Here is a 24,582-nt window from a genome sequence, read left to right as displayed (position 1 = left end):
GGACTGCCAAAGGTTCTGAGGAGAAGGAAGGCCAAGTAGTGCTTGTGAAACGAAGGAGCCAGGACACCTTAGTGATCTCTGCTCATTTGTTCATTCCACCAGCAAAGTGGTAGTGAGCACACAGGCTGTGCCAGGCACTAGAGATGTGGTGGCAAAAGCAGACACAGTTCTCAGGATTTGGAATTCATAGTCTCGGGAAAGGGGACAAATGTCACTCAAATAATCAACTAACTAGGTGCAAAAATACAACTGTGGCCCATGTTGTGAAGGAGAGGTCTCTGGTCCTGTGACAGCAGAGGCATCCAGATGGGGCTTCTAGAAAGCTTTCCACAGTGAGACACTTGGGCTGGGATTTGAAGATAAGGAGCTGAAAGGGGGAGCATCTTGGATAGAAAGAGTTTTCCCTCATCTCTTCAACAAATGGGTGCTTTACGTCTTATCAGTTCATCCTTCCAACAATCCTTTTGCAGAGAACACTGAGACCTATGCTAAAGTAGCTATTTCTAGCTAGACATAGGTAAAACAAGATTTTGAAACCAGCTATTTCTGCCTCTACAATCACAGCCTTTCCACTCTCTTCCCCCCTTAACTTTCTGCTGATCAATCCGAGTTGTCAGTAAAATTGTACATGGCCTGCACCTAGGGAGTGTTGAGCCTGTGGTCCCCTTTAGAACCCCCTACATGCATGGCTCAATCCCAGCTTATCTCATCCTGCTTGTCCTTGGTCTCTGGGACGCCCCGATGAGTGGAGAGAAAAGTCAGATGGAGAGCTTCCCTGCTATTTTCAGCTCCTTAATTGGCCAAGCGCTCTCTCCTCTCCTGTGTCAACTCAAGACTTTGGTGATCAACTACAGAGCCCAAAGGAAGATGCCTAGATGGGCCCGACCTGGGATTCAGACTCACACACCGACAGATGGTAGATGGGCAGCTTGAGTGAGACACACTGGTGAAGGTCAGTGGGGGAAGGGAGACATGTCGTGACCAGAGCTCTCCTGCCCCGTCTAAAGGGCTTGCCACCACCCAGTCTGGGCGACTCTTGTCAGGACAGGATGAGGGCCCAGTAGTGCCACCATTCTTTCTGAGTTTCTCAGGAGAAGAGGGACGTTTTTATTTTTATGTGAAAATTTCTAGATTTTTAAAATTTGGCAACCAATTGAAAAATGTTTTAAAATACTACACCTGCCAAACAGAACAGATTTTCAGACTATATCCTGTTTACAACGTCTGGCTTAGGCAAGTGTGGTTTCCCTAGATTACTAGAGGACTCACATCTCCAAAGCTTCTGGAGATCTGGGATTCGCCATCTGCATTTCTAAAATGGGAAGAAGAGGGATTGGAGGGAGGGAACTATGTGCCAGGCGCTTTACCTACAGCATTTCATGTAATCCTCAGAACAGAAGGTAGAATGAAAACATCTGACAGGGGGAAACTAGCGCAGAGAGACTGAGTGATTTCTCCAGGCTCACAGAAAAACAAGGTGAAGATCCCAGGCTCCTAGGAGCCCAAAGCTGTGTGCTATTATAATAAGTCATGTCTAGTGTGGTGATACACACTCTCCAAACTCAGGACAGCCTGTGGAATTATCTTTCTCCCAAATGATAGTTCCTGTTTCTGGAATCATTCCAAACTAAACACGTCAAAATATCTGTTGTAATAGCAGAGTGAGTTCAGATTTGGAATCCCCGGCCCTTGACAGAATGTGCCAAGAGCCCTGGGAGAGCTGAGCTCGTTAACCGCGTGGTCAATTCCACTTGGCGGGTTCTTGTTTCATAAAGATGTGCGTAAAGATACAAGTCCAAGAATTTTGTCATTGTGCTATTTAGAACAGAAAAACGATGGGAACAATCTAAATGTTCAACAATACAGGGTTGGCTATATAGACTGTGGTATATTCTGGAAAGAGAATTTTGTAGTTTCATTAAAAATGAAATATATCTGTTGACACGGAATTGTCAAGCAAAGAAAAAATCATGAGCAATATGATCTTATTCTTGCAAAAATATGCATGCATAGAATTCAGGATATATACATGTATATATATGTATATGTGTATATATGCATGTGTACATATGTATATGCGTATATATACACGTGTATATATGTATATACACACATGTATATGTATATATATGTATATGTATATATGTGTATATATGTATATATGTGTATATGTACACATATATATGGAAATATGTATGGATTATGCGAGTTTACTTCATTTTTTGTTTAGTTTCTCCATATTTTATGAGGGCTTTTTTTTGGGTAATTAAATGTATTCTTTTTGTAAAGAGTAAAAATAACAATGAGTTTTTAAAAAAAACTTTGGAGAAAAAAATGAGATTCTGAGAAAAACTGGCAAGAGTTCTCTGCTCTAAGCTAATGTCCCCAAAAACATCCTTCATGATGTGTTCCAAGTATCTTTTAAACACCTACCAGAAAGTGTCATCACGAATCGTGGTATTTCTTTCTCTTTGAAGATGGGCTGGCTAATGATCTGACTACATGCCTTATAAACCCTGGACTAAGGCTTTACACGCCTGCTTTGCAACAAATGCAGTGCAAGCTCAACCCCCAAGGTGGGTTAAGGAAAGTATGATCTGTGGGTACCGCAAAACAGCAGGTCAGAGAACTCCAAGTGGAGTTTGGGGGCTGATAATAGGAGAATGGAAGGAGCTGAATCTGGGGAGACTGATAGGAATCGTACACAGAAGGCCTGAATGCCAAGAAGATAAGTTTAAAATGTATTCTGAACACAGTGGGGAGCCATCGATGAATATTGAGCAGGAGAGTGACACAGCAAGTCTGGGTTTTAGAAAACAAAAATCTTACCTTATGTACATCTCTTCCCGATTGTTATCTTTGTAGAAATTCTAGGTAGGGGAGAAAAACAGTGATGAGTGTTTTTCTTTGCAGAGCGGCAGGGGTGGAGGGTATAGTGATGGAGATGAGAGGAACACTGCTATTTGCTATCTGGGGGCCTTGAGATGAAAGCAAGAAATGTACTTTCCTGAATGCATCAAACAGCCTCATTAGGAAATTCTGTCTTGAAAGACAGTTCCCTGATCCTGAGGCTATGAAGGGACAGAGGAAGTTCTCAGCGTCACATATCAGGGGGTGCAGTTGAAAGCTCAGACCCCGTGCTCAGGTGGACCAGAGTAACAGCAACAGTCGCAGTGAACAGTAATCCTAATAGATCCCAGGGATAGTAACAGGTCACAAGTCCTGACAGTGCAGAACTATCAGGAGTTAGGATGAGACTTCATATGTTTAAATGAAAAACGTTTAACCTGGGCAAAGCAAAGAAGCCCAATTCCTGTTCCAGCGCGGGGCTCATTCAGACCAGTAGTCATCCTAAATTCCTCCACCAGAGATCCTAATCCCATACATTTTCTGCAAGTCCTTACAGATTTTCAGCCAGGGGGTCATGATCCGACCCCAGAACCATGCTTCGAGAAAGCCCTGGTTTAATCCAGTGTCCTGCCCTGCATGTGAGGCTCAGAGAGGGGCAGTGACACGTCCCAGGCACCCAGGGCACAGGGAGTGAGTGACAGAGAGGCACTAGACCTCAGGGAGACCGACACCTCTGCCCCTCCCACCAGCATCTCGTCCTCTTTCCGGATACCATCCCGACACCAAAAACTAGCAGAGTCTAGCTGCTTCTAGAACTGCCTAACCCGAGCTTTCTCCCTGGTGAGTCTGACTGCTGGACGTCAATTTCTTCAACCAACTCCTTCCTGTCTCTTCATAGAGAGACCTGTGAAACTCCTGGAGACACCCTCTTCATGCTCCGTATGTAAATTGGGTCTGGCGGAGTTATGAGCAATGGATTCCTTTCTGCTGTAACCAGGGTTTTTAAACTCCTCTTAGCATTTTTGAGAATCAATGGCAATATGTACGGAGGCTGTTAAAAAGGAAACTGAAGCCACATTACTATGGAACTATAGGGACGGGATTTGTACAGCAGTTCTGGAACACTGGGAATGGCAAGGGGCTTGCTGTGATGGTTGCCGTATGGTCTTTAGCCAACTTTATTCATTTAAACCACTTGGGGGGGGTAACATGGGGACTACGAAGCACTGTGGCTGCTACTGCCTGTCTCGTGACATCACAGGACATAAGAAGGGAGCCTGTTTGGGAGCTGGCCTCTGTCAGGTACTGTGGTACATGGGTCAAAAGCCTGGCTTTGGGTTTAGCTACTCTGGTTAGCCTGTCCCATAGTAATTTTCTGTAAATTCTAATTATTAGTATTACTTTGTTCTGTAAGAGAAGGAAACTCATAGTGAGCATTTAACCATCGGCCAGGATTGTACAACCTGAGAAAAGGGTACTATTGTTTTCCCCATGGAATAGATAAGCAAACTAAACCTTCACAAAGCGTCCTTGACTCATCTATTCTATTATCAGAGGAAGGATAAGAACCCACGGGCTGTGTGACTCTAAAGCTCATACTCTTACCCACTGTCTAGTGCTACCTTCCTTCCATGCGATGTGTTAAGTGCTAAATGGAAGACTCATTCCCATTCCACATGTCAGGAAACCGAGGCACGGAAAGGTGAAGTGATTGGCAGAGCACGGGTTCCATCTCACATTTCTCCAATCTCCAAAACCCTGAGCGCTGCTTCCTTTTCAGGAGCCAGTGTGAACCCCAAAGCCAGGCCTGCCCCACGGGCTGCAGTCCGACTGGACCCGGGGAGAGCCGGGCAGCCCCACATACCAGCAGGTTCACAGTGCAGCTCATGCGGTTGTCTTTGCTCTCGTCCGTCATCACGCCCCGGTAATCCAGCAGCTTCTCCAGGAGGCCTTTGACCAGGTTCACAAAGCTCTCCACACACTTGGAAATGGTGGGGTGTGCAACAGCACACTCCATCAGGCTGCGGGGACAGACGGGAGGGTAGTGAGCTCAAGACCAGGGGAGAAAGCGGATGCTGGGGGTGGGGCTGGGCTGGAAGGAGCTCAAGCCGAATGATCCAGTGACCCCCAGCTCTCTGGGGTCATGGGCTCAGTTTATCAATTTACTCAATCACTTATTCATTTATAAACTTTTTTGCCCATACAGCAGTTCAACGGACTGCAGTGCAATGGACCCATGCAACTGAAAGCCATGTTATTCAAGGGTCAAGTGTAATTTTTTTCCCACCATCAAAATGGGAAAAAATGAAAATAAAAATAAATCTGCAGTGGGGGCAATGGTGTGGGGGAAACGGTCACTGTTACATATCCACATTGGGAGTACATCAGTACAACTTTTGGGGGGAGCGGTCGTCACAATGTCAAAATGCAAATGTGCATTTCCTTTGACCCAACACTTCTACTCCAGGGAATCTATTCTACAGAAATATTACCAGAAGTATGCAAGGATATGTTTATAATACTGATAAATTATGTCTAATGGTAAAATAGTTGGAACCATCTATAATGTCCATCAATAGGCAAATGGTTAAATAAATTAAAGCACATTCACAAAATGTAATTCTATGAAGCCATTAAAGAATATGAGAGGGCCGGCCTGATGGCTCAGTTGGTTAGAGCAGGAGCTCTCAACAACAAGGTTGCCAGTTCAATTCCCACATGGGACGGTGGGCTGCGCCCCCTGCAACTAAAGATTGAAAACGGCAACTGGACTTGGAGCTGAGCTGCGCCCTCCACAACTAGATTGAAGAACAATGACTTGGAGCTTATGGGCCCTGGAGAAACACACCGTTCCCCAATATCCCCTAATTAAAAAAAAAAAAAAAAAAAAAACAGCACGAGAGATCAGTATGTTTTGACACAAAAAGCTGCACAAAATAGATAGTTGAGAAAAGTAAGTCTCTGAACAATATTGCTTTTTATTTAACTAATTCACATAGAGCCTACTATGTCCCAGGCACTATTCTAAACGTGTTACCAATTTTAACTCATTTCATCTCCCACCGCAGTCTTGTGAGATGGGATGTTTGCAGATGGGGAAACTAAGGCACAGAGAGGTCAATTCACTTGTTGGTCACACAGTTGGTAAGTATCAACGGTCTGGCTCCAGCATCTGTAGTGTCAACCGCCAAACGCTACGTGAGCGAAAGTGCACATCTGCACCATATGTCCGTGTGTTTATAAATGTGCGTGAAGGATAAACATCAAACTCAGTGGTGGTTGCTTCTGACAAAGGATCAAGGTTGGGGAATAGAGGAACGCGATGTTCAATTTTCACTTTAAATGTGCATCTACTATTTGGAAATTTTACATTTGTTATAACATTAATATTTTAAATTTTAAAAACAAAAAATGTGAGATTCCTTAAGCACCTGTTAGTTGCTAGGCACTATGCTAGGCATTGTGGGGGGGTGGGGAGAAAGAAAAAAAAAGAAAAGAAATATCCAAAAGAATCATGTGTCTATGAGTTTTCATTTGTTTGCCTTATTCCTTTGTTGCTTTCAGTTTTATATTCCACGTATGAGTAAAGTCATATGGTTCTCGACTTTTTCTGTCTGACTTTCTTCAATTAGCATAATAATCTCAAGATCCATCCATATGGTCGCAAACAGACAACAGTTTAGTGGTTACCAGAGGTTAAGCGGGGAAGAAAGGATGGTAGAAGAGGGTCAAATATATGGTGATGGAAGGAGAACTGACTCTGGGTAGTGACCACACAATGTGATACACAGATGATGGATTATAGAAATGCACCCTTGAAACCTAAGTAATTTTACTAACCATTGTCACCCTGATAAATTTAATTTTAAAAATCATGCCTAGAGCCCACAAGCTAGGTGGGAAGAGACAGATGGATTAAATGTTTTATTAATGATGATTTCTTATTAATCACTTATTTTGTACTAGTCACTTTTTGTTAAGAAATTATCACTTTACAGTGGAGGAAATTAAATGACCTTGCAAACATCTCCCTGGTAGTTAGCGGTGACCTTGAGAATCAAGATAATCACTGTTCAATATTTTCCCACAGAGAAATGTTGTGGTGTGTTCTCAGACATCTTGAGTAGACAAGCTCATCCAGTCTATCTGTTTCTGGCTACTCTCCCTATTGTAGCTGAAGTCCCAAGAGCTCGCAGAAGAGGCAAGGTGAGAAAAGCAAGGATTTTGGAGGGTCATTCCCTCCCAGAAGCTAAGCCAGGTTGCCAGGAGGAGACGTCTCAAACTGTGGCTGCCATCAGACAAATCCATCTTCACCGTGGGAGAAGCACCTGTTTCCTGGCTCTCAAATAGGGATGCAAATTGCCCTGTGAGTTAGGCCTGTCTGGCTCAGTGACAGCTGTGCCCGACTCGGTCCTATCGGCCCTGCTCCCCCACCCTAACGACAGTGCAACCTCAGTGTTTGGGGTGTGATTTCTCACAGGCTCCCAGTGCAGAAGGCATCTCGGGGCCTGTGTTGAGCCACACCAGTGGTTCTCCGCCCTGGCCGCATGTTAGAATCCCCAGGGGGCTTTGACCAAGCTCAGTGCCCACCTTAGGTCCATGACTTTGTATCTCTGGGGGTGGGAGCCAGGTAGTAGTATTTTACTTTTTAAGTTCTCCAGGTCATTCTGATGTGCAGCCAGCATTAAGAACCACTGGCTTAGTCCACTGCTTTGCAAATTACAGTATGTGTGGCAATACCGGGGCATTGTGTCAGTCGCTTCTGATTCAGCAGGTCTGGCCAGGGCTTGAGAGTCTCGATATCCTAACACTGGTGATTGAACTGGTGGTCTTTTGAGAAGTAAGGGCTTAGAAGAACAAAGTCTTGGTGTCATGCAGCGTGTCAGCTCCCACTCCCCGCACAAGAATGCAGGATATGATGAGGCCAAAAGGGAACACCAACGGAGCCACAGATAGGGGGTTCATACCACTATATTCTCGCTGGCGGCATCCATCTCTCTGCAATCCACAATCCGCCCTTGCTAGCTCAGGCCACCATCCTCTTGCTAGCCCCCATTTGTTGCTAACGCAGCCATGGCAGTTATATTAGTGGCCAATGGCTCACTGGTTACAGTTGACGGCCGACTAGCCGCAGCTCATGGCCATCCAATCACAGTTGATGGCCACTTACTACCTGAGCCAGCACCTTTCCACGTGAGGCAGACAGCCTGGAAACTGCACTCCTGGCTCTGTCCCCACACTTGGCTTTCTTAGTTTCTCTATTCTTGAGGAAAGAGGTAGGAAAGCTGCTCAAATGGCCTCGGATTGTGAGACAAATGGGCAGATTGGTTTGAAATCATCCATCCATCCATCCACCATCCATTCATCCACTAAACATGTACTGTCCTAGAAACTAGGGGCTTGCTGACCTCCAGGACAGCACGGGAAGCAGATATATTCATAGAAACTTCCCATAATACATAGCGACACCACCACTTACTGAGTGCCACCGACGTTCCAGAGGCTGTGATAAGCCCGTTTTATTGATTATCTTGTTTACTACTCACATAATCTCCTTTTGGTACGAATTATTAAAACTCTCAATTTATAGATGAAGTACAAGGCCCATGGGGCGAGGTTCTAATCTTGGTCCTGCCAAGGTCACACAGCTGTTCCACTCCCTTGTGGCCCACCATGGAGTATAAGTGACAATGAAAACCAGCTGTGCGGATATCAAGGAGACGCCCGTAATTTGTCTCTCAGTGGAAGGAGGGATGGCAGAGTCTCTGACCCCGCCTTGGGAGGCTGGAGGAAGCTCACCCTCAAACTGACATGCATTCAGCCTGGGAGGCCTTCAGAAGGAGGAGTCAGGCCCACACCCTCCATCAGCGTTGACAGAACTGGACTTTCCATTTATTCCTTTAAAAACTATGTGTGGACTGCTTCTTATAACAGGTCCTCTTTCAAGTATTGAACTGGTTGAGTGGATCCAGGCCCCAGAACACACATTCTCTGTCCCCTTTAGCCTTTCAGGCCCCTCCCTTCTTCTAGAAATATTCCCAAGCAGACGGAATACAGGAGGGCAGAGTGTGTCTGTTACTCCATCCAATGTGGGACCCTCGCGTTAAGACAGACGTGGAAGGGCTGGAGGAACTGAAGATGACTAACCCGGAGGAGAAAAGACAGGGAGGCTTATGGCTTTAAATAACCACATTGCCTGGAGGTTAATAATAAGAGCAGCTAATATTTCTGGACTACCTACGAGGTGTCAGAAACTGTGCTAAGCATTGTACATGGATTTTTTTTGGTTATTCTCAACAAAAGCTCTACGAGCTGGACAGTAAGTATTTTTATCCCCAATTTGCAGATAAGGAAACTGAGGATCAGAAAGTTCAAAGGAAGGATCGAGGACTTGGCCACTGGATGTTCTGGGGGTGAGCTTGATTAGGTTTGTAAAAAACGATTCACACTTCTATGTTGGGAGAAAAATAACGAGCTGTTTTTCATTTCCTTGACCTCTGAGGGTTCCTTTTATAAATAATCACTCAGGAAGGATTTGAAAATCCTGCTGATCATCTGAAGACTGCCACAGAGCCCCATCCGCTTATAAAAATGGAAATTGCCAGCAGGATACGCAGTTTCACTTCTGGTCAATATTTAGATTTTTCCTTTTTACGACTTTAAGATAAACATTGACTCAGGCAAAATGTCACTTTTTCCCCTGGACTATCAGCCTCAATACCCACCTAAGCGGCAGAAAGTAGGTTTGTCCTTCTGGCTGAGTGGCATTTATATTCTAGGTGTTTAGTGAGGGCTGTGCATAGTGACAGCAGGGGGCTGCCTGAGGCTCCACGGGGCAGGGCTGGGAGGGCCATTGAGAGGCTGAGAGCCAAGTCCGTTAGTTTGCTCTTATTAAAGGTACAATATCCAAAGAAGATTGGGAGGAGAATCCAAACTCAGAGTTATATCAGAGAATGATACAAATCACAGAATCCACAATGAGGACATTTGGGATGTCTGAGCCACATTCCTAAACCTGGGGAGACGTTTGGGGGTGGGGGGCAGGTGGCAATTACCATGGTGCCAGAGCGACAGGGAAACTGAGAGTCAGAGATCACGGTCCAGCTATTGAACTTTTTACCTGCTTCGTGCCTAATGCTGTAAGTTACTCAGTCTTCAAAATAACCACAGGAGGCTTATTACCCCCATTTTACAGATGGGGATAACAAGGTAAAGATGTTGCATGACTGGCCTAAAGTTGTGCCGCTGCTAAGTGGTGGACCCAGGAATAAATCCCAATGTCCTCCCAAGGCATACAAATCGCCAATATGCACATGAAAAGACGCTCAACATCACTGGCCATCAAGGAAATGCAAATCAAACGAACAGGGAGACACCACTCCACACCCACTAGGGTGGCTATTAAAATCAGTAAGACAGATATTAACCGGTGCTGAGGAAGATGTGGAGAAACTGCTGGAAGGAATGTAAGTGGTGCAGCCACTTTGGAAAAACAGTCTGATGGCTCCTCATAAGGTTAAATACAGAGTCACCACATGACCCAGCAATTCCACTCCTACGTATATAAACATCCAAGAGAGCTGTAAACATCTGTCCACACAAACACTTGTACCTGAATACTCATAGTAGCTTCATTGCTAATAGCCAAAAAGCGAAAATGGATGAATGTCCATCAATAGATGAATGAATAAACAAAATGGGTTATATCCAAACAATGGAATATTATTTGGCAATAAAAAGAAATGAAGTCCTGACACATGCTACAGCATGGATGAACCCTGAGAACATGCTATGTGAAAGAAACCAGTCACAAAGGACCATACACTGTAGGATTACATTTATATGAAGTGTCCAGAATAGACAAGTGTAGAGAGGCAGAAAGGAGGCTGGGGGTGGGAGGGAGGATGGCTAAGGGGTGAGGGGTACTGGGTTCTTTAAACAGGTAACAAAAAGGTTCTAAAATGGATTGTGGTCTGGATGGCATGGCTCTGTGACCAGACTAAAAGTCACTGAATTGTACACTTAGGTGACTTGTCTGGTATGTGAATGATAAGCTGTTAAAACAATGTCCTGACTCCAAGTCCAGTGCCCTTGTGTGCCATCCACTGTCCACGGCCCCTGTGGGGCCGTCCACAGACTCACTGGGGTCTGACAGAGCCAAGTCGGGTCTCAGCTGTCCTCTCACTAACTTGTCCTAGTTTCCTGGGACAGGAGACTTCCTGAGCCTCAAGGCCCACCTCTGTGATATGGGATCAAAGAGTAAACTCGACTATGCAAGACAAAACAGAGAGAGCACTGAGCACGGTACCTATACATGTCACTCATGACCAGTGTCGGTCAAAGATTAAAAAAGGAAAAACAGCAAGAATCATTCCACAGCTGAGAGATAACACAAAGGAACGTTTTGGTGGATTATTTCCCTTTCCCCAACACAGCAAAGTTTCTTTTCATCTAGCTCATTCCATCACTATCAGAGAAATAGCCACTCCAGAGAGGGATGTGAGGTTTCTTCTTCCCAAACTGGAGTTTTTTCAATACCCATGAGCCTCCAGGTTAGTCTCCAGGGAAGGACAGAGCCACCAGAGGCCCCCTGAGTCCCGGCCCTCGGCCTCGAGCTGACCTTCCCCTCCTCCCATGCTGGGCACCAAACTTACATGGATTCCAGCAGCTGCATGTACTGCTCGTCTCCTCGGCCCCCTTCCACTTCATGGTCCAGCTTGAGGATGATTTCGTTTTCGAACTGAAGAAGTCGGAGATAAAAATCAAAATTGACATTAGGAGACTGTATGTTGAAACGAGTCGGTTCATCGTTTTCACCAAAGCTTTCGGAAGCACCATCATGTGCCAGGTCAGTGCTGGGATAGGGAATGCACCACGGAACAGGGTGCTATGCCTGCCTCGTGGGGGGTTCCAGAAAGTGAAGAGGAGCAATAGATGATAAATGCTGTAGCAGAGCGATGGGCATAAGAAAGGACAATCAGGGAAGACTCGCGGCCCATGACAGCTGAGCTTGTTCTCAATGTTTATGTAGAAGTGTTGCAGGAAAATGAAAAGGGAAAGTGAGTGCCAAGCAGAGGGCATGGCGTGTGCAGAGGCATGGAGGTTATGTGACAGAGCATTGCGTCTAGGGAATGGCCTGTTGTCACGGGCAGCTATTACTTCTGCCTTCCTGGTCTTCCTTTCTCCACACTGTGGTGATCACACCAGCCTCAGTCTCAGTCTGTGGGACTCAGGTGGGCTGACCATCCCTCCCTAGCTCTAGCTGTGGGTACATGACAAGGGCCTAGCTCCTAATCAGTATCTTTTACCATCCAGACCCTAGGATTAATAAAGGTGCAGGCACAGCCAGGGGGACTCAAATCTGACGCTTTGTTGGAACTCTTAGCAAACAGTCTTTCTGCTTTACTTGAAGATTGAAGGTTGTGAGCCCCGGCTGCTGGAGATGAAAGAGCCTGCCTGAGGATGACACCAATACAGAGGCAAGCAGAGAGGAGGGGACGGAGAGAGACTGAAACCAGATGCTATTGCTGAGCCCAGGTACAAATCCAGCCGTACCTGAAGCGGTCATATTTACGTGAGCTGGCGCCTCAGAGAATCAATACTGGTGACAACGGAAATGAATGATCAGAGATCAGACTAGCTAAGTAACCCGAAAAGAAGTCTCCTACAGTCTGTCACACGTTGTAACACTCCAGTCACAGAGCGTTCTGTCTTTCTACTTTCAATGCCAAGAAGCATTTCACCCAGTTGAACTCATGGCTTATTCAACAACATAAGCCGTGAGGGGGGTTTTGGGGATCAGAAGGTCTATACGGTGTCTTTTACAGGACTGTAATGCAAAATGGTCTGTGTTGTTTTAACATCACAGCCTGCTGAGCCCATCCAGACCATGCAGCCCATTCGTCTCCCATTTCACCACTAAACAAGAAACTGGCACCTGGAGAAGGGAAGGGGCCCTTGGTGACAATCACCAAGGTCAAGGGAGCCCTGCGGTGGTTCTAGCTCCTAAGCCAGCCTCTTGACCCTCAGACCTCACAATAACTCCCTGAGGTCTGGAGGCCAGCATCGCTTTCCAATGCGACAATGCACAGAAAGCAGCCAGCCTCTCTCTGCTTGGCACCGCCCTCAGTAAGTGTCAGTTATGATTACAGATGAAGAAGTAGAGGCTCTGAGAGTTTCAATGGCTTGTCTATAGTCGCACATGAACGGCAGAGAGCTTTTGGCAGGCTCCTTCCAGGACACAAAGGCCCAAGCCCAGTCTAGTTGGCTGCAATCTTCAGGTGATGAAAGGCAGGGGCTTGATTCACGTGTCCCCTGGTTCATGCATCATCCGTCCTGCCACTGTTCCCTCACCGTGGTGTGCCAAGGACCAAAGGAAAGGACCAGAAAGAAGCTTGTGCTGAGGCAGCACAAACAAGAAAGAATTTCCTGTGAGTTTCCACCTGAGGAAGATTTATGGAAGGACATGCATAAGGCCTGGAAGATGGATGGGATTGTGATAAATACGAGAGGAATGGCACCAGCTGGGGGGAATGGAGTGAGCCAAGGCGTGGAGGTGGGAGTGAGAAATGAGGAGAGGAGTTCAGGTGGAGCAGCGTCCAGACAGCAAGGGCTGTCCTGACGAGAGACATCAGCAGTGCTGGGCCTGGGGCCGGAAGCAACACAGCCGAGGGCCTACACGCGCGGGTCTGAGGTTAGGCTGTCTGCTTTAAACGTCTCCGCCACCCCCTCCACTGCCTTGGGGAAGCTAGTAGGTCTTTCTAATACTCAGCTTCATGGTTTGCACCAGGGTCAGCAAACGTTTCCTATAGAGGGCCAGGGAGTAACTAGCGTAGGCTTTGGGGGGTCAGTCTGCACAGCAACTCAACTCTGCTGTTGTAGCACAAAAGTCACCTTAGATGATACGTACACAAATCGGCACAGCGGGACTCCAATAAACTGTTAACCGAGCAGGTGGCAGGACAGATGGGGCCTGCAGGGCCATCATTTGTAGACCCCTATTGATAAAATAGGCGTAATTGCGCTACAGACCGTGTGGGGGATAGTGAGGGGGACTTGAGGAGGTGTTCTACATAAAGCACTAGAGGAGTGCACAAGCTCAACTTCGCTCCGGGGCTGCTCATCCGCTTAGGACGGCTGCTCATGTCATTGTTATGACTGCTAGATGTTACTGGAAGGCAGCTCTCAGAGAGAAAACCAGCACCTTTCCTCGTCTGGGTTGTTCTGGGTGAATGCTGGCACGATTCCTCGGCCTTTGGAGCAGGGAGGTGATGGGGTAAATAAGCACTTGTCTCAGGGTCACAAAAGCGCCTGCAGGGAGGGAAATGACAGGGTGCAAGGGGATGTGCAGAACGGGTGACGCCGTACCACGCCTGAGCCCTCTGGGGAGGGCTGGGGAGTGAAGGTCTCAGTCAAGCATACCGGCTGCTCCTGGCGGCAGCTGTGATTAGGAGTAGCTAAGACCACAGCCTTGGGCCTCAAAAAGACATGGTTTGAGTCTTGCTTTGACTTTTTCCCCTGCCATGTGACCTTAGGCAACTTAATAAACCTTTCTGAGGGGAGAGTACTCTCTCACAGGATGTCATCACAGCTAACTTATCTCCTTTTCCTCTTAGAACGATGTTTCCCAAAGTGATTGGCAGAATGGTGTTTCCAATAGATGTTTCTTGCACAAACCAATTTGAGAAATGAAGCAGGTCTTCTTCCTGGACCTTCTCCGTGCCCTGACTATGGAAACGTGCACTGGAAATCTCCAGGAGGGGTTATGATACATGGAGGGTCCAAAGGTTTTAGCCTCGACCCCCTCTTCCCAGCAGCATTGGGTGGCATTAGTGCCCCACGGAATGCATTTTGAAAAAGCACTGTCTGGCAGGATGCCATTCATTCTCTCCTTCAGCCAACAGTGCCGGCAGCCATACCCGCGGCCGGATAGTGCTGTGGGTCCAACGTGGGTTTGGAACCATAGCGACCTGTGTGTTGCAGCCTCTGCTCTGCCTCTTTCTTGATGTGTGACCTCGGGCAAGTGACTTCACCGCCCTAAGCATCCGTGTTTTCATCTTTACCATGGGGATGAGAATACGACCTAACTCACAGGGTTGTAATCAAGAAGATCGGGTGAACCCATGTGTGGAACGTACTTACAGTTCCTGACACACACTGTACACCCAGTTGATGGTAGTCAGTGTCATTGCCACCATCACCGCTTTTGTTCCAGAAGGATGAGGAGGACACAGAGAGACGCACAGAAAAGAGTATAACGCAGAGTAGCATATAATCATCATACCTCGGGCAGATAAAATGGCATAGGAACAGGGAGCAAAGGATATAGCATTGGGAGGGGCTTTGCAGGATCTGTAGGAGTTTAGAAGGTGTTGGACTCTGAGTGTGGCAGAGAAGTAGCGGGAAGAAGAAACGCATGAAGGAGGACGTTCAGTCGGGCCATGCCTTTCAGGGGAGCCGCAGGGGCGGCTGGGGAATAGGTGAGGTGGGGGCAGAATTGGAGAAAGTGGCTGAAACGTTTGCCTGCAGGTCAGAAGAAGGAGGGCCCTGAATGCGGGCTGAAAGGTTTGGCCTCTATGAGGTGAGGGTTAGAGAGCCAATGAGCAAGGGCGGGGTCAGATCCGCAAGGAGTTTTAAGAAAAGCTGTTTGGAATCTGCTGCCTCTTAAGTACGGGTTTTAAGGGAAATTATCTGGTGGCAGGATATGGTAGGGAATGCGAGGCAGAAAAGCTGGGGGAGGAAAGGGGAGGAGCCCAGTTAGGGGTGAAACCCGGTGAGAAGGTGGGTGGAGAGGACTGGAGGGTGACACCTGAGGGGACCACTAAGCAGCCTGACAGGACCTACAGACCAACTTTCCTTTGCTGGGTGAGACCACTGAGCACTGCCAGGAACCTACTGTGGAAATAGGTGCTTATTCCACTGTCATAAGCTCCCAGAGTGACTGAGCCCAGAAAGTGCTCCTCATCCTTCAAGTTTGACAAGATTTTCAACGAAAACACTCAGCCAATGAGCCTGGCCTCACACAAGCGGCTCACTCCTTGCACGCTGGGGAAAGCCGCCTATTCCCACGCCAGATCCACAGGTGCCCCCTGAGGCCGGGCCTCTGACTCCATTTACTGTCACCTTTGACTTACGGCTGAGTGTGACACACGGCTTTTTCTAGATAATACAGACCTTCCAAGTCATCTCAGAAGAGGAAGTGCCAGACAGGTGGTGTGAGATGAGGGCAGGTGGGAGGGGTGGCCTTTGGATGTACCTTAGGGGGCCCTCAGGTAGAGAAGCAGGAGTCTCACACTGGGGAGAAAGGACCAAGCTAATACACAGCAAGAAAGCGTATTTTAATTTTGGCCTCAGGCAGGAAAGCGTGATAGAACGCTGACCAAATCCGATCTGCCAGCTCATTCCTGGTGCATGAATAAATGTCCCCATCCTCCCGTCAAGCCTCTGAATGGAGCCCAAGCAGATGGAACCAGGATATCATTCTGGGGAAATGGGCTGGGGATTAGAGATGCTGGGATGAGTTTCCAGCCGCATTTGTTACCTTTTTGAAATCCCCACTCTTTTGATATTCACACAGCATCATGTCGAAGAAGATTGGGATGGTGGCTTTCCGGAGCTCAGCCTCAGGGATGAGCGTCATCTCTAATATAGGTCCCACCATGCCCGGGATGAAGCAGATTTTGTTCTGGCCTGAAAGAGAACAGGGGCACGGCCACATAAACCAGTTTGCAGGATACACGGGGCCACCTCAGACCAAGCCCGGGGAAAGGGAAAAGGGAGGTAGAACAGTAGAAAACAATGGTTAACACTTATATCGTTGTTTACCCAGAGCCAGGCACCATTCTGAACGCTTTCCATATATTAACTCCTGCAAGAGACATGCGCATCCTCCCAAACAAGCCCTGTTATTAAAGATAATAACACTGCGGCATGTAAAGCACGTCTGTGTTTACGAGGCTTTTCACCTGCATGATCTTCTTTGCAAACCGGGCCCTGATGGACTATGTTAGTGATGCTAAATCACAGGGATATTTGAAATTAGGCCTGTCTGCAACGTAAACCGTGTGCCTGAGATTTGGAAAACATGCCTTTACCAACTGCTTTATAAAACAAGAGAAGCCACATTTGCTGCTACGAATCTGCTCTAACAGAACGGTCAGCAGAATAGTAGGGGTGCAGACATCGCTTTGGGGTCAGATGAACTACAGCTCCTCGTTTCTTCTGCCTCATTTCAAGGCGTCCCTGTGCCCCCGCCCCGTGGTGTCGCCATTCTAGCCACATTGGCCTGGTTCCAGGGTCACAAACTCATCTCGCTTCCTCCACTGGCAGGCCTGTGCTCACACTGATTCTTGGTTGATGCTATTTTTCTTTGCTGCACCCCAACACCCCCCCATTACCACCTGGCTTCCCCGGATGGGTGCCATTGGATGGATGTGCTGAGAAAAGCCCCGACCACACACCCACCCCACCTCCAGCTCAGTCAGACACCCCACACTGCCTTGTGTTCTGTCTTCTCCCCCAACTTTGCAACGGTGTCTATATTTGCGGAATCGTTTGATAAACGTCTGCCTCTCCCACCGAGAACCTCATGAGAGTAGACCATGTCTGTTCTCACCCTTGTGTCTGTGGCACTGAGCACAGGACGTAGGAGATACGCAGTAAACGTCTGTTGAATGAAGAAATAGATTTGTCTAGCTCCTACACTCACTGGCTATGTGATTTGGATACGTGTCTTATAAAACTACAATAACAAGGCCCACCTGTTGAGAAGACCATGTGAAAATATTCGTGTGTGTACTTAGCAGGGAGCCTGAAAGCATCAGTGCACAGGGGCCTGGGTAGTGTGGCCAGCTGGTTGAGGGCACAGATTCTGGAGCCAGATTCCCTGAATCTATAAATTGGCTCCACCTTCCCCTAGCGATGTGATATTGGGCCAGTTGATCTCGTCTCCTGGAACCTCAGTGTCCTCATCTGTAGCCCGGGAAGAACAACAGCAGTTACTTCACAGGGTTGTTGTGGAGAATAAATGGATTATTATCGATCAAGTGCCCAGGACAGGGCTTGGTACGTGGTGCATTTATACAGTGTTAATGACTATGGTTGTGACGTTTGGCCACAGTGAGTCACAAAGCACAGCCTTGCTGAGCAGAAGTGAGCAGACTGCTCAGAACACACAGATCAGACGTGGCCAAGAAGGGGAAGAAAGAAGGGTACTTGGGCATTGCAGGTTTTCCTAGGGTGCGAGGGCAAGCCCATCCAAGCGGCCCTATTACTGAAGCTGACGCCCGGGTGTCTCAGCAGCAACTGCCTCTTTTTCCTCCTGAGAATCAGAACCAAGAAGCCTGTCCTGGTTTTCTCCACTGTCAGAGAGAACATTGCTGGGCTTCACCTGGGGCGCAGAGCTCCCGGGGGCACAGAAACCCAGGTAGTATGGCATATAGCCTGGCACTGCTGCTTTCGATTAAAGCCGAGAAAAGGACACGAGAGGGAAGGCAGTAGAAAAGTGAATTTTCATTCAGCCTAAATGAGGCTTACTGTCTGAGTATTTCCCCAGAATTCAGAGAAAAAAGGCATCGTCCTAGGAATATATTCAGTTAGTGAGAATGAAATGGTGAAGTCCGTCCGGCAGAGAGTTGAGTGAAAGATAAAGACACTTTTCCAGGATATCAACTTCATTATATGATGCATTTACATTACAATTGGGCCTCAAGTCTTCGCTTTGGCACACAGAAAAAAAAAAGAACTTACTTTCTTGCAGGTTTATAATAATTGCTAATCTAGGTTTCTGATTTCGTCCCTCAAGATCCTTTAAATCCACCGTGGGTTTTAAAATTCAAAGTCGAGTGCAGTAATAAGTAGAAGGTAAATGGGAAATTGTCAGATAAGCCACCACGGAACAGAGAAATTGCTTATGCCACAAAGGCCATTAGAATACTGGAAGGCATTCGGTATGATAAGGATCCATTTAAGATGGTTTAAAATAAAGAGCAGACATGCCATAAAGCAGGGATTTCTTATATACTTTTGACCTGAATTCTTTGCAGTCAGCTGAAGAGATGTTTTGAAGAATTGGAGAAGAGGAAAGAGAGATGCCGGTCTCTAAATACAGTGTGATCTCAATGGCCCTTATAGTGCTCCACGGAGAAATTTCATTCCTTTACATCAGAAATGGAATTTCAGCACATGGGATTTTGTGCTCAGGCAATCCAGATGTGTGCGTGTGTCTTTATATACGTAACCGCATATGTATGTGAACACACACACACACACACACACAGAATATAGGTGTGGCTAATTCAATGCAAACCCATTTGGAAAAAAGATCCTCATTTGAGACACACCTGCTGCTGTATTTGAAAAAAGGCAAGGAAGGGAATTGGTGAGAGGGTCTTTTTCATAGAGTGAAAGCTGAGTCTCACTAGGAACAGATACCAATTAGAAAGGTTTTTAAAGTGCCAGTGAGCCAGCAAGATCCATGCAAATGCCGACTTCCAGGGCTGTGGGAAAGGCTGCGGTGGTAATGAAGGTCAGAGAAGAGCTTAGGTGGGCGGTGGAAAGGAGTCCTGTGTGTTCTCTGGCCTCGGGTGTAATCTGTGCAATGGCCTCATCAGTCGTACCTCTCAGGAGGAGACTGTGAGAATGAAGGCGAGGGTCTGAAAGCACTAAGAGGACCTGACAAAACAGAAAGGAAGAAAGAGGTTAGAAGGAGGGGAGGGCAGGAGAAAGGCAGCAGACAGTCGTGAACCGGGCTGAGAACGAAGCTGGGCAAGTGGCTCACCATACGAACTAGGGGCAGGAGGGCACTCTAGCTGGGAGTGTACGGCTCTCTAAAGACTGGCACAGACTGTGAAATGGACAGGGATGAGGGCAAGGGATGGCCCTCTGCGAGCCTCCAGGGGGCTCTGCAACAAAGCTGGGCTGATCAGAAAAGATCACTCACTCAGTTCAGAAAGGGAAGAAAGAAGGCAGCCCTCTGCTCCCGCCTGGCACTGATCGTGGACAGGCAGGCAGTTCTCTCCTCATCACCTGAACATGCCTGGCCCCAGCTTCCTCCAGGCCCCGCAGGAGCTCCAAGTCCCACAAGCTGGGTCAGGTCCCGCCACTGGTGCTGCATGGCCTGCGGCTTTGCGCCTGTCATGTACCGTCCCTGAGCCTGTGTCATCTCATCTGTAACATGCAGATAATAATAATCCCTGCCTGGCAGAGTTGTCGAGAAGCTTAAAAGACGTAATATAGACAAAGGGCTCTGCATAGTGTCTGGCTCAGTAAGTGCTGATGTTGGCTGCGATCATGATGAGTACTATAAGCTTAGCCTGTGCTGGGTTCTGGAAAGAAGCAACATGAAAAGACATGGTCCAACCTCATGGAGCTTTTCATGAACTTTTTGGGCCGGTCAGTTTATTTGTTCGCCTCTAGAATAAAGAGCTGGAGTGGAGAGAGAATCAGGATGACTGACATTCACAACCCTCCAAACCCTTTTCTAGCCCATCTAAATGTGTGATAATATGTCCTGAAAGGTATTTGAAAAGCCCCATCTCATCGTGTTGATCCACAGCTTACGAATCCTTCCATGGCTCCTGTTGCTTTCGGGATGGAGTTCTGCCGGCCCGTTTGGTCCCACGCCCCCTCTCCACGCCCTGTGGTGTCCCTCTCCCCCCTGCTGCGGCCCAGTACGCCCACACACCTGCTCCCTCCTCTGCCCATCATGCTCTTCCCTCCCTCTCCCTGACCCCATGCCCACTCTGAACCTATCCCGCACATGCCCCCACAAGTAACCCCTACTCATCCTCTGAGGTCGTCCTACCCAACAGGAAAGCAAATGGCCACACATATCTTTTTAGCACATGAAACATGACTAGTCCAAGTTGAGATATGCTGCAACTGTAAAAACCTACAATATTTCAAAGAATGAGTTCTGGAAAACAAACAAAGGACTATATCTCAATAATGGTTTGTACTGAGTACCTGTTAAAATGATACCACTTTGGAATATGGGGTCATATAAAACATATTGTTAATTTCACTTTTTTTTCTTTTTTACTTTTTACAAAGTGTGGACACTAGAGCATTTAAATTCAGGCAGGTGGCTCACAGGAGTGGGCTCTGGCGCTCAGGGCTCCTCTCTTCCCCACTGAGGCCACCTGCAGCCCGCTCACTAGGCAGGAGTCCTTCACAGACTCTCTGGGTGCCCCAAGCTTCTGCCCTATAGCTATTTTCCCTTTGCAGCCACAAGTTAATAGCTCTGCAATGAGTATGCTGCAGTTCAATGCAAAGCTCACCAGTCTGTGAGGTCAGGAGCTAGGTCTCTCACCTGTTTTCAGCCGTAGCCCCAGCCATTGGCAGAAAGCCTGGCATTGAGAGGGAGCTTGTATTAGTTTCCTGTTGCTGCTGTTATCAGTGACTGCAAACTTCATGGCTTAACACAACACAGATTTATTATCTTAGACTTCTGCAGGTCGGAAGTCTGAAATGGGTATCATTGGGCTAAAAATCAAGGTGTGAGCAGAGCTTCTTCTGGAGGGTCTGAGGAAGAAACTGTTTCCTTCCCTTTCCCAGCTTCTAGAAGCTACCCACATTCTTTGGCTCATGGCCCCTTCCTCCATCTTCAAATCTGACTCCTCTGCCTCCTGTTTTTTTTTTTTACTTTTAAGGATCCTATAATTGCATGGGTTCCACCTAGACAGTCTGGGATATTCTAGCCATCTTCAATAGCCTTAACTTACTCATGCCTGGGAAGTCCACTTTGCCATGCAAGGTAATATAGATACAGGTTCTGGGATTAGGACATGAACAGCTTTGGGGACCCATGATTCTGCCTATCACAGTGCTCAACATTTGTCAGGTGAATGAATGAATAAATGGATGGATGGATGGATGGATGGATGGATGGATGGATGGATGGGTGGGTGGGTGGATGGATGCCTCTCTAATCCCATTTCCTATATTTCTTCCCAGCAGCTTCTCCCCAACCCTTAGCAGCCATGCTTGCTTCGTTAGGCTGGTTGCTCTCCTGAAATGCTTGCCCTTTCCCCAGTCTTTCTTGCAGTCCTGACACGGGCCACCCATGGGTCTAATTCAAGAGCCATTTACCCTGATGGAGCCATCCTTATTATCTCCATCCTCACTTATCTCCCGTTTTCTTTAATTCCTGAGATTCCACCATGGATCGCACATGAAAGAATATACTCTTGGTTTGCTTTTAAACTATTAGGTTGTTCTGCTCTTAGAATTAATGGTGGTTCTTCCCAGCAGGGCAGGGACTACGCCTCTCCCCACTCCCCTGGAGCTGAGACCCGAGCTGGGCATTCTGTAGATGCTTAAAAAGTAACAGCCCAGTTGCTGTCACAGCCCTGCCAGGAGTGACTTTCCTATAAGTGAGACCATGATGCCAGCCGCTGGAATGGGTCTTCCTGTCCCACGAAGGCTGTTAACATAGCAGCCTGATGTTAACCCAAGTGAATGTGGAGTGGTTACCTGCAAAGTCACTTTGACAAAATGTGCATTGCTTTACTCCAAGCAGAAACAAATGTTGTGATGCTACACTATCAGGAAAAGCTCGTTACACTTGGCAACATCCCAGGAATCAAAATCACAAATGGCATTAACCTTTTAGTGGCAGGGTGCTGGTAACAATGGGTGGTCCTTCTCCCCATCGGGACCTCCCTGTACCTACCCATGGGTACACACACACACACAGCTAGTCTTTTCCCTGAAGAATGTTAAATAATCTTCAAGCCTGAGATGATCTTCGCAATTAGCTCTCTTACAATCATAGGGTTGCTCCAGTTTTCCTGATGGGAAGATGATCATACTGATGATCATGGTGATGATGCCCTGATTGCTTTGGGCATTAAAACAAAATTTAAAAACTGAGCATGCATTATGATTTACTCATTATCAGAAGTCACGGAAAAGCATAGTAAGTCTGCCGTTTCACAACCTTTGAAAACAATTTGCATATTCTGAAAAAAAAATTAGTCAGAACATTGAACTAGGGGTCAGGGGGCAGGTTCTTTCTCCTCAGCGGAGTCACTGTATGTTGCTGACCTTGGGAATGTCCTTGTGCCTCTCTGGGCCTCAGGGACCTCACCTATCAAATGGCAGGATGGCAGAGGACGGTGGGTCAGGGCAGAGCTGCTCCTGCATCTTTACCACGTGACTTTGTCTTCATGGCTTTTAGGTGGTACTGCTGTTTTCCAGGAAGACAGAGGGGGCAGGACCATGAGCAAGAAACATGTGCTCATCGAGTCTGTCCCCCTCCCTTTGGTTTTAATTGGGGGAAAATGTTTCCCTGAAGCCCCAACGAGCTTGCTTCTGCCGATTCTCCTCAGACAGAACTGGGTCACCTGGCTATCACCTTCTACAAGACACTGTTAACTTAGTGAATTGTGATCATGAAAACGACTCGGGGCTCCGTGGACCAGGCAGAAGGGAACAGTGGCTACTGTGCGGGCACTCGGCCGCGGCTGCCACAGACAGTTTCGGAGTTTCACTCTGTCGTGGACAGTCCACTTGAATTGCACTTTAAAACCTATTGTTAGCCAGTGCGTGTCCCCCCTACATTGGTCCCTGGAGTACACACGGCTCAGTCCTGGTTTGGACTAGCAGGATCATGTCATTAGCACTGAGGAGGAAGCCTGGTAATGCCAGCCTCTGGCAGAAGGCAGGGCGGTGGGGATGGGAGCCTCCACGCATTGGCTGGGCTGCTTGCTAGTCTCTTATCCCCGAGGGAGACAGGCGAGGAGAAACAGCTGTGTAACCATGAATAACAGGAACACCCTTCAGACTGATGATATACTTTCCTGCTCCTCGGAGTCCAGGCACGAGGTGAAGGGTGTGGCCATGTTTGCAAAAGTATCCTTTGCTCTCGTTTCCTGCAATGGACATCCGTGGTTTTGTTTGAACTCTCCAGAACTCCACCAACATTTTATGTGAGGGGAACCCCGCCTCCCTTGATGGATGTGGGCTTGGTGCAAGCAGCAGTGGATAGGTCATCCAAGGAAGGCCAATAGAACGGCATTCCCTACAGACTGGACCTTTAGCAGAGTGATGCAGGAATGGGACATCCCGAAGGCAAAGCCACGCCACCGGCCCTGGGTCCTAGAGTGGCTCCGGCCCTGCCCTTCGTCGCCTGGCTCTCCTTGCCCTTTGCATGTTCTGTGATTAAGGCAGCCGGTCAGGGTCTTATTCATGCAACCCCCAAACCCTGACAATTGTATCTTTTAATTACACTAATTCTTCCAACTGGTATTTGCAAACAGGATAAACACTCAGACCAGGGTGTTAGTCCTGAATCTCCCTGTAGTTCTCTATATGACCTTGTACACACCTCCTCGCCTCTCTGAGCCTCAGTTTCCTCATTGGTAAAATGGTAGGTTGGGTCAGAACTGAAGCTTCAAACTATTATCTGAAGTGCTTCAGGATTTCTCCCCAGAAAATCCTCGGGGGTCCATGTGGGGAGTTTAAGGGTGGCCTATTATAATGGGCTCTAGGCCCTGTATCCCACTTCAATTAGATGACATTAGCTCAGCTTTCATTCGATTTATCGGTTAAGCGTGATATTTTTTTATTGGTCCTCAGCTAAACATAGACTTTTGAAAAATGCTGGACAACATGATCTATAAAGGTCCCTTCCAGCGCTGATAGTCTGTGATTCTAAGCAGGTGGAATACCTGGTAACATCTTTTCATTCACCTGCATCATTGGGAGTGCAGGAATGCCTGCCAAACCATA

General features: G+C 47.4%; 1 protein-coding gene across 1 annotated transcript in view; it reads right to left on the bottom strand.

Moving 5' to 3' along the window:
* DOCK2 (dedicator of cytokinesis 2) overlaps nucleotides 1-24,582 on the bottom strand; it is a 368,348-nt gene that overhangs the window by 34,552 nt on the left and 309,214 nt on the right. Inside the window, exons 33-36 of the mRNA XM_081036150.1 lie at nucleotides 16,391-16,539; nucleotides 11,505-11,590; nucleotides 4,715-4,871; nucleotides 2,830-2,870 (exon numbers count right to left, since the gene is read on the bottom strand). Coding sequence (XP_080892276.1) covers nucleotides 2,830-2,870; nucleotides 4,715-4,871; nucleotides 11,505-11,590; nucleotides 16,391-16,539 — 433 coding nt within the window. The remainder of the gene's footprint in view (nucleotides 1-2,829; nucleotides 2,871-4,714; nucleotides 4,872-11,504; nucleotides 11,591-16,390; nucleotides 16,540-24,582) is intronic.

The sequence above is a fragment of the Rhinolophus hipposideros genome, assembly GCF_964194185.1.
Source record: "Rhinolophus hipposideros genome assembly, chromosome: 23".
In the NCBI taxonomy this organism is placed as follows: Eukaryota; Metazoa; Chordata; class Mammalia; order Chiroptera; family Rhinolophidae; genus Rhinolophus; species Rhinolophus hipposideros.
The sequence above is the reverse complement of the archived record's forward strand: the minus strand, read 5'-3'. Positions and strand labels throughout refer to the sequence as shown.